This window comes from Engraulis encrasicolus, chromosome 16, assembly GCF_034702125.1.
Source record: "Engraulis encrasicolus isolate BLACKSEA-1 chromosome 16, IST_EnEncr_1.0, whole genome shotgun sequence".
NCBI classification, from domain to species: domain Eukaryota; kingdom Metazoa; phylum Chordata; class Actinopteri; order Clupeiformes; family Engraulidae; genus Engraulis; species Engraulis encrasicolus.
The window spans coordinates 26,484,340-26,494,501 of record NC_085872.1 but is presented as its reverse complement, the minus strand read 5'-3'; the positions used below and the strand labels follow the sequence as shown (position 1 = coordinate 26,494,501).

General features: G+C 46.9%; 2 protein-coding genes across 3 annotated transcripts in view; one reads left to right on the top strand and one right to left on the bottom strand.

Annotated features, from left to right (window-relative positions):
* Positions 1–4,160, top strand: part of emilin2a (elastin microfibril interfacer 2a) — a 20,968-nt gene extending 16,808 nt beyond the window's left edge. The window contains exons 5-9 of the mRNA XM_063219163.1: positions 194–586; positions 1,028–1,078; positions 1,205–1,255; positions 1,866–2,006; positions 2,861–4,160. Of these exons, the coding sequence (XP_063075233.1) occupies positions 194–586; positions 1,028–1,078; positions 1,205–1,255; positions 1,866–2,006; positions 2,861–3,201 (977 nt within the window). The 3' untranslated portion in view covers positions 3,202–4,160. The remainder of the gene's footprint in view (positions 1–193; positions 587–1,027; positions 1,079–1,204; positions 1,256–1,865; positions 2,007–2,860) is intronic.
* Positions 4,161–4,265: 105 nt separating this feature from the next.
* Positions 4,266–10,162, bottom strand: part of lpin2 (lipin 2) — a 33,957-nt gene continuing 28,060 nt past the window's right edge. For both annotated transcript variants that reach the window (XM_063219165.1, XM_063219164.1), the window contains exons 16-20: positions 9,545–9,631; positions 8,885–9,037; positions 8,089–8,203; positions 7,249–7,352; positions 4,266–7,125 (exon numbers count right to left, since the gene is read on the bottom strand). In XM_063219165.1, coding sequence (XP_063075235.1) covers positions 6,978–7,125; positions 7,249–7,352; positions 8,089–8,203; positions 8,885–9,037; positions 9,545–9,631 — 607 coding nt within the window. In that variant the 3' untranslated portion in view covers positions 4,266–6,977. The remainder of the gene's footprint in view (positions 7,126–7,248; positions 7,353–8,088; positions 8,204–8,884; positions 9,038–9,544; positions 9,632–10,162) is intronic.

Below are 10,162 nucleotides of genomic sequence, written 5' to 3'. Positions count from 1 at the left end.
GAATGCCTCTAACTCGATAAGCTGTCCAACTCCTCTTCACGTCAACTCCAGCTGTATGCTCATCCTTTTTCCTATCTGTGTGTGTGTGTGTGTGTGTGTGTGTGTGTGTGTGTGTGTGTGTGTGTGTGTGTGTGTGTGCGTGTGCGCGCGTGCGTGCGCGTGTGCGTGTGCGTGTGTGCATGCTTCCCCACAGTGCCTCCGAGACCCCCCCAGACGCCCGCGGGCCCTCGCACCCCGCCGCGCCAGCCCCAGATCAATCAGATCCAGGTCATCCCCCACCGCATACCTGTCCAGCCTCAGCAGCCGGCCATCATCCCCATACGGATACCCATCCAGCCTCCGCCCCAGCAGCCGACCCACGCACGCCAGCCCACCCACCGCCAGCAGCAGCAGCCGGGGCTCACGCGGCAGCCTGCCAAGCCTGCCAAGCCCCTGGACGCCAGCCAGACCCTGGTGCCCCACAGGCGGCGGGTGGAGGAGGTAGGCGAGGCCGGGCCCCCCGCACCCCAGCGAAGGGTCACCGTCAGACGAGACCAGGAGTCCAAGACCTCACAAAAGCCTGTCTTGGGATTCGCAGGTGCCCCAGGTGAGTGCATGGAATGCAGGAGAGAGAAAAAAGCCCTTCAACGACGACCCATCCTTGCCAGGATGCTGTTATGAGCACGTACTGCGGAACTGACAACTGTTTTTGTTTATCGTCGCCATAGAATCCTTCGGGGGCTCATGTTTCCAGTTAGCTTCAGAAGAAGCCAGTCATAGATTATTTGTTAAGAACTTTCCCATTAAGGAGAAGTAGTTTGAAAGAGATTTCCTGAAAATGATGATGATTCAGATGACCGTTATACGATAATGTGTCACAATCATGGTTGCCATTCATGGGCTGTTACTGTGGTGTCATCAAACATGTTTATGTAGCAAAGCATTTGCAGGAGGCTGGGAGTGAAGACATGTGTGATTAATTAGAGAGAGAGAGCCCTTGGAGAATACATTGATGAATGACGTCTGCTGCAATTTCATGCAATCTTAGGTTACCCACCGCCAGCAAGTCCCGTAGCCTTCAAGACAGATCCCTTAGAAGGTGAAGTGAATGCAAGCACACAAAATGTTACAATTGTTATTACGGTTAAAAATGTTCTTCTTACACACAGTAATAGTTTATGAGGCTGACATAAGATCACGTCATCTGTTCCTTTCTTTTATGCAGTTTCTCAGATGCCTTATAGGCGTGCCACAAACATCCCTCTCGTAACACCTGGTAAGCGCCATCTGTCACATACAGAGGTCATTCACAGGCAGTGACCATTCTGATTGAACGCTTAACCCAGTAAGACACGGTTTCTGTTATGAATTAGCCGTTACCAGAACGGCAATGACCAAGTCGTAATGTAGGCTATTACTAAAGGCCCTGTGTGGAGTGGTGTAGTAATATGGGAGTTAAGTTTTTTTGTGACTATTACAGCATTCCACTGATGGTACAACCTGCATTAAAGCACTATTATAATATGTTTAGTAGCTCATTTTCAGAATTCATAGTGGCCATTCACAAATGTTTCCTTTTTTAACAAATACTTACCACCACCATCATATTCATTATGACTGGGAAGTTTGCACTTTTCATACAGGAATCTTCTCCATGGTCCAGAAATAGACATTTTTAGCTGTGAAGTTTACTGTACTTTGGTCATACTAGTAAATATTGGTTTATCATTCAGGAAATATTCATGAAAAGATCAAATTTGGCAATAGGAAGCACAGTTTCAATGAGCAGCATAGTTGCAATACCTACTCTGGCCACCATCTTACAGAGTACACTTCTAAGGGGACACCCTGTTTTTTGACACCTTGTGTCCGTTTCCCCATCACAGTTGCAGCAAAGAGCCACACTCCTGGAGACCCTCTGTCCTTCTCTGCCGGCCTCACCAGTGAGCCCTTCTCAGGAGACTTCAGTGTGGTACGCTTCAACAGGGTGCTGGTCAATGACGGAGAACATTACAACCCAAACACAGGTGAGGGTTGTAAAATTATTATTATTATTATTATTATTATTTTTAAAACATTTCTTTATTATTATTTTGTTCTTTTGTACAAACACACAACAACCCCAATCCCAAGGCGCACACTGAAATGATACAGAAAGTCCCCCCAGAAAGCATCAGCTCCATAGAAGTAGTGTCTTCCTAATATTAAGATATTTAGTCTCATGAAGACAGAAAGTCCATGTTATATAGTCCCAAAACAACCCACATGTATGTTCCAAGAAGGACAGAGCATATCCAATGTCATGCTGAATGGTTTATAAGCCTCAGTGCAATCGCAATTTAAGGAAAGAAAAGTGATTTGAAATCAGTATGTAGTGTTTTCGGATTATTACTCCACATGTTTTCAAGCCACATCAATAATTATTATTCTGCAGTTCGAATTTCATATCTTGTTTTATTCTTTCTTTTGATTGATCTTATGAGTATTTGCTGTGCATGTTTGTGTCCCAGGGGTGTAGAAAAGCACCACATGTGGCACTGCCTCCTATAAAGCTTTACACACACACACTGTTTAACTATAGTCGCTATAAATGTACAGCTTTGATTTATGTGGTGCAGATGCTGGAGGACATTTTATGGGTGGTATTTACTTAGGAGGAAAAGTGAAAACAGTTTGATACTTACTGCAGCCTCGTTGAGCCCGTGCTATTTGGCAAGGGAGAGGTTCATTTTGAGAGATTACTGATCAAAATGATCTGGGAGGGGATGGGAGTTGGGGGCTGGGAATACACCTGTGGCTCAGCCTCAACAGCTTCAATGTTTCTGTGGAGTAGTCTAGCACCTGTTCCTCATTAGGATTATCTCTGCCTCTGACACCACAGGGATTTTCACGGTACCCATGGACGGCCGTTACCTAGTCACCGCCGTGCTGACGGCCCAGCGCGGCGAGCGGGTGGAGGCGGTGCTCTCCGTGTCCAATCGCAGCGTGCAGAAGCTGGACACGGCCGGCTACGGGCAGGGCGACCCCGCCTGGACGGGCGCGGGCGACAAGGACAAGTGTGTGTGCGGAGGTGCGGCATCCTTCAGCGTCGTGCTGCCGCTGCGCAAAGGCGACCGCGTCAGCGTGGTGCGAACCGCCGGCAAGCTGGCCATCTCGGAGTCCAGGGAGATCCTCTCCACCTTCAGTGCCGTCTTTCTTTACGCACCTCATTTCAGCAGATAGCCCTGTGAGGACCAGAGCCCCATCAGGGCCCAGGCTATATGGCTCTACAGCTATCAGGCCAATCCCATTCGGCTACAGCTACCCCATCAGAGAAGAGAGTAAAGTCCATTATTGGCCTGGGAACAATGCAATGAATCCAGCTTGGCCTCACAAAATGGAGAATACGGCCAACCTCTTATATTGAACATTGTGATGACACTTTTTTTTATTACTGTGCTCACATAAAGATGTTTTTGTCCTGTATTAGAGATCTCACTTACAGTACCTCCCTATTTTTATAATGTAAAAAGTAACTACTTTAAATTAACCTGTTTCGTTGTCGTTATGTTTTTGTATGGATTGTAATGTTATTTGAGCTATTCTGACCACATAATAGTCTGGCAGTTTTACGGTGGTAAGAAATTCCTTATCTGGGAAAACTATGATTTTACAGCGTGTGGCAAAAAAGAAAACAAGAGCCGGCCAAAAAGGACATCAGACCCAAGTAATGTGCCTCTCAAGTCATTCACCATTTCATACAAAAGTCGGTTATGGATCAGTGAAACTAAACCACAACCCATTACAGAAAACACAATTACAGCCGGCAGCCCCTTCGCAATCATTCCAGGAAAAGGGCGTGTGCAGCATTTCCCTAACCCTCCCCCAGAGACTTTAGACCCATTATTTCCACACACACACGCACACACACACACACACTACAAATGGCCACTTCTTGGAATACAGCATCATATTTATTTGGACCTTTTCTTCACTGCAGTGTTAAATCACGGGTCTAACAGAGCCCCGGCCATATCTGCCAGGTAAATGGTTGGGAAGAGATGTCGTCAATAGCTGCAGCCCATCAATGCAGTGAGTGATGTAGTTAGCGAAACACGTGGTCCCTGGAATAGCCCGTTGACATCTGGCTCTTTGACACGCACTTCAATGACAATAAAATAATCAAAAGGCACTGAAAAAAAGGCTCGGTCTGCATTTTAGTAACTTGATAACTTCTGTGTTACAAAGTGAACCAAAGGAATTGTCAACTTGGGAAGCTTCTTTGAATGAAGATGAGAGGCAATATATATCGGTGCGGTATATTTTTAATAGGTGTTCTGTAAACTCAATATTGGTCAATATACTCTATACATCAAATATAGCCTACATTTTTTTTATAAGCTGGTCACTTGCAAGCTTTTACAAAAAGAAAATGAATTAGACACTCGATAAAGAACACAGAGTACAAAGAATGAAAAGGCATCAAGACAAAATCATGAGGGAGGAAAAAAACACCACAATGTGTTCAGCATCTACCACAGACTGATAAGACCGCCATTATAAAAAGAAGGAAACGTAAAAAAAACAATAAAAATGCCACATAGCTCAGGATCATACCAGTAGAGTGTGAACTTCCCACACATAGAGGTATTACTTTCATAGAAAGAACGAGATCATTTTGTTTATACACAGCAAACGCAGAAGAATACTTCAGTCTATCATACAGTTCTGATAGAAAGTACATACGCACGATTCACACAAACCATCAGAGCCTACATAAGCGATGAAAGAAGAATAGGGATTCTGCACACAAACAATAAATATATATTTTTTAAACTATGTTGTGCTTTCAGGATATATACTTTCGTAAATTAAGGAATAATTTAAGCAGGCGGCTACAAAGACTCATACGAGAACTTACAAAATAACACCCCTATGGGCACACGTTGCTTCTTGTTTCATCCTCCAAATGCTCAAGTACTAGTGCTTCAGTCACACTTGAAACACGTACATACATAAGCACATATACATACACATGGATTGGCGCCAAAACGTTCTGCTTGCAACAGGCAGATGCACTCTACTGAGCTCTGCAGCAGATCACTCCAACCAGAGCCATCTCCCCTTCTAATCCCACGTCTGAGGGCTTCTCTAGACCCTCTCTCTCACTCACACCCTCTCTCTCTCTCACTACACAGAAATACACACCAGGGACATCAAACACCGCTGTCATCACAGGTTCACTTCCTAGAGCTTGATCAATTTAATTGGGCGCTTTCTTATTTTATCACGCTTACACTGGGAGTCGTAGGCATCTGAACCAGCAGTGAACACAAGGCATTTTTTTTTTCGTCTCAGCATTATAGACAAAAGTTAGTATACCAGCCAACATGTCTTTTTGACTACCTAAGATGGTGTTACAAATAGGGAGAGAGTGTGGGGACAGTTCATCAAGGTAACACGAGAAATAAAGACAGTCATCCATAGCATTGCCTGACCCAAGGAGGCAAAAGGAAAAGGGGGGTCGCAGGGAGCGTTGACTCCTGCTTCACACCCATACTGCACAGTTTGTTCTGCCGTATTCATGCTGCACAACATACTTCTTCTTCATAATGTTCTTAAGTGCAAAGAAAATAGAACTTCAATCCTCCCTCCCTCCCTCCTTCCCTCCCTGCGCCTTCACTCAAAGTGCGTTCAGTAAGGCATTAGAAAGCAGCCAGGGCTCTGGAATACAGACCCACAGCACATGCTGGGTCTTATCTGCTTCAGTGTATTCCAGAGTCTTTCTTTTTCTTCTCTCTCTACCTCTCTCTCTCTCTCTCTCTCTGTTACTCGCCTTTTCTCTCACCGTTTCACTGACTAGCAAGCTAGCGATGTTCCGTCAGATGAGGGGACTCCCATTGGTCAGTCTTAGGCTCCAAAGCGCGACTGAGTGATTACAAGGCTGACCTGAGAGTCCCACACAAGGCAATCACATCACACCACACCACACCATTCGGGAACCTGGCACACTTGCACTGCACGAGCACACTGCATCACATCGACATCTGGGTCTCCTCCCAGACTACTATTATGCCAAGGCAGTGGATACTGTTTAACATATGAATAAATTAATCATCACATCACTTCATCTGACTTAAAAAATATCTTTTCTTCATCTTCAAATATATCCTCAAGTAAATAAAACATTAAAATATGTTCTGAGAACTGAAATAATTCCAAGACAAAGCACAATGTTAATTTTTTCACTTACTGTGCCGGGTGCACAGTACACAGGTGAGAAATTCACACAACGTCATTACAAAACGAGACAAAGAAAAGAACAAAAAAAAAAGTTATTACTTCCAAAATAAACTCACTACAATAACAGGTGGTCTATCTGAACCACCTGTGAAAACACTCTAGCTATCTAGCTATGCCTCCAAGGGCGGCCAGCGTCTGGGAGGACGCCACAGCAGCCTGGGGGGTTTTAGCAGCCGAGACGGAATCGCACCGCTCAGGTCCAGAGCGAGAGCTTCGTGTTAAGGAGGAAATGAGCCCAAGATGTGCCAACCAGCTGTGCTGGAAACACTACGGGGCACTGGTGGCCAAGCCCTGGTAATGCATGGCGAGCCATGGGCACTACACCACTGACAGGGGCTATGGCTTTAGTCTTTAGTCTTTTCACCCAGAGAAAAAGGGGTGGATGGGTGGGCACGGGGGCATGTGAAGCACAAGCCTCTCTCTCTCTCTCATGCTCGCTCGTTTGCTCTCTTTCTGCTCCTGGGGTGAGTGAGTGAATGAGTGAGTGAACGAACAAATGCCAGTTTGTGTCTGGACCATGTCTGTCTGTCTGTTTGTCTGTCTGTCAGTGGTCCTATGGAAATACGATGTCGGATGAGGGAAAAAAAGTTCTTGTTCTCCTTTTCTGTTTTGCTTAGCAGCGTCTTTCTGTTTGAAATCTCAGATACTTCTGTATAGATTTGGGGAATCCCTGCTGAGGAACAGCAAGGATTGGGTGTGGTCATGGCAACGGCACATTATGACAGAAGGTCCTCAGGGTCAATGTCAGGCAGCGGCTGTCTCCAGAAGCAGAAGGAACTGAATTCTGGGAAAATGAAAGCCGAACTTTGTTCTTTGCTCAGTAGTGGGAAAACATGGTCCACCAGCTCGCTCAGCCTGCTGTACCTAAAAAAAAACACACACATACAAAGAGTGGGGGAGTGTTAACGATCTGACGATCGACAGGGACATTACTGTCTTCATTAAAAGAGCAATTTTTGGTAATGCATCTTTGGAAATGGCTCTTACGAAGATTTGTTGCCTTTAGTCTGTTCCTGGATGAGTTCGCCCTTGGGATTGACCGTGAAGATCCTGCACACCGGCACTCCCACCTCCTTATACGCAAAAACATCCTGGAAGGGCACAAGAAAAAAAAAAAGAAGAACCATGGTGACAACACTTGTCATGGGTGACAAATAGAATATGAAACATTAACAAAAAAAAAATCATCAATATTTCCACCCTCCTCCCAACCCACTGACTAAAACAAACAAACATTAACCAGAACTTTCCCACTAAATGACGCGAGGCATCTTGCCTGACAGCACTGCGGTATGATGCTATTCAGGGGAGAATGCTTTCATGGTTACGAGCACACAGACACCCCTGCTTATGAGCCAGCCCAGGCCTCTCTGCACTTCACTCCACCCTGCCCGAGTTATTGACTCAGCTGAGCGTGGAGCAGAGCAGAGCAGAGGGCCACAATGCTCCCCCTGGCTGTCATCATTAGCAGCACGGCCAGGGGGGCAGGCAGGCCACAGGTGCTGCGGCCAGGCACACACCGCGCGCGGCTGCCCAGAGTAACAAGCCGGGGCAAGGCAGGACCAGGGTGCCCGTGTGTGTGTGTGTGTGTGCGCGCGCGTGTGTGCGCGCGCGCAAGTGTGTGTGTGTGTGTGTGTGTGTGCGAGCACTGGTCCATAGCAGCCAACCACAGGGTCCACTCCTGCTGCTGCTAGCAGAGAGCACACAGCCACATAAAAAAAAACAAAGACAACACACGCAGCCCTGCTCTCAGGAAGTGCTATGCCGACATGACACCGTTGATAAATCCAGCAGGTTAAGGACACCACAGGCACATCTCTCACTTACGTTGGTCCTGTTTCCAAAGGCAGCGTAGAAGGGATGCTTGTTGTGTTGAAACAGGTTCTTAATGTCCGTAAGGCATTCGATCTTAAAAATCTCCGGCTTTTTCTCGATGACCTCCCTACAAGATAAAAAAAGAAACCGTTAGCAGAGATGCTCAGGAGGTATCTGTCTTTCCGAGTTGTTTCTTCTTTTTTTTGGTAAATCTGAAATGTTCGTGAAGTTTGTGAGAAAGTAGGCAATGTACAGCGGAACAAGTCTGAATTATTACAGAAATATGAAATATCATTTGTTGTTCATGAGGTTATATCATTAGTTGTTCATGTTCATGTCAAGTTTTTTTCCATGTTGTTGAGAATGTTGATGCTGAAGGCCCGAGGTGGGAACGTGATGAGCTTTTCAACAAGAGGCCAATCAATAGCATGTCATAGCACCTGTTACTGTTGTGTGTGTGTGTGTGTACATTGAACAGCGAGAAGCAGCTCAAGTATGTGTTTTTGTGTCCTCAAATATGTGTGTTTGTGTTGAATAAAAAGGGAGGCTTGAGCTTGCGTCATGCACACATGGGTGGTGATGATTAAGGTGGGTTTATGACTCGGTCTGTGTGTGTGCACGTGCGCGCTTGTGTATGTGTGTGTGTGTTGACGATAAAGGTAGGTTTATGCCAGTGTCTGTGTGTGTGTGTGTGTGTGTGTGTGTGTGTGTGTGTGTGTGTGTGTGTGTGTGTGTGTGTGTGTGTGTGTGTGTGTGTGTGTGTGTGTGTGTGTGTGTGCGCATATTGAAGGTAAAGCAAGGTCCATGCCTGTGGAAAGCTGAGAAGAGGCTGCTGGGTGAGAGCATGAGAGGGCCGCGAGGCAGGATAATACCCCCGTCGTTCACCCACTGCAGGTAACCTCGCGTCATGTCCGCCATGCCTATGGCCCGCGCAGAGCAGTACAGGAACTTGTAGCCGTTCCTGCAGACAGCAACAAACAGAATTCGGAAAACGAATCAGGCAGCGGCGGTCACGACTGACAGTCAAACCAGAGATTCTAGAGGTATAGAGATATGCTAATGTAATAGGTTGCTATGGGCACCTAACATGACCAGGTTCCGGTCTGCCTAAAGGGGCGTGTCATAATACTCCTAGCATTGAATAGAACTATCCTTAGGTCTGCCTAGGTCTGCCAAAAGGGGGATTTCCCCCCCTCCCCCTTGCAATAATAGAACCCGGAAACAATGGGCCAATGGAGCCTCTCTCTCTCTACTCTCTCTGGTCAAACTTCAGCTGGCTGCCTGCATTCCGTAGTCTTTGTGTTTACATGCTCCGAGAACACAGGGGAGCGGGGCTGACAGGTGCTTCGCAAATGCTATGCATGCTCTTGGAATCTTATTTAAAGGTTAGGCGCGCTTTAGTGTGATCTGTCGATGCATGCGCTAAGCGGAGTATTGACGAAATGCCAGTGAAGGAGATCAAACTCACTCTGCCACGGAATGGTACAGCTTGGCGATGCCCTGGTGAGTCCAGTCTTTCCCCAGTTGTGGTAAGATCTGTCCGAAGACGTCCGACCTTCAAGGAGAGAGAGAGAGAGAGAGAGAGAGAGACACACACACACACACACACGTGCACACACAGGAACACCAAAAATAAACTTAACCATGAAGGTAGAGGCGCCACCGTTGTGGAATCACATAACCACATCAAAACGGCACTGCGGAATCCCTGCCCACACTCCCACCACCGTACATTCTGAGCAGCCGAACGTGGAAACGGCCGCCGCAGTCTCGAGCACTAAATTAGCAGTCGGGAGTTGCGTGCGTGCGGGAAAAAGGCGAGCGCGGGGGAGCGGGGGATTGTTCCGCGGCGGTTTAACGCCGGGCTGAGGAGAGGCCAGTCTGGCTTTAATGAGAATCCTTATGCGTGGCAGGGGCCGTTTCATCTTCCCCCGCAGCACCATCTAACCACAGCACATCTCCTTCCCCTGGCACAATTAAACTGCCTCGTTACGCCGAAATCCCTCCAGCGGCTGCTACGCGGATACACCCTCCACCCACCATCCTTCCACCACCACCATCACCACCACCACCACCATCACCACCT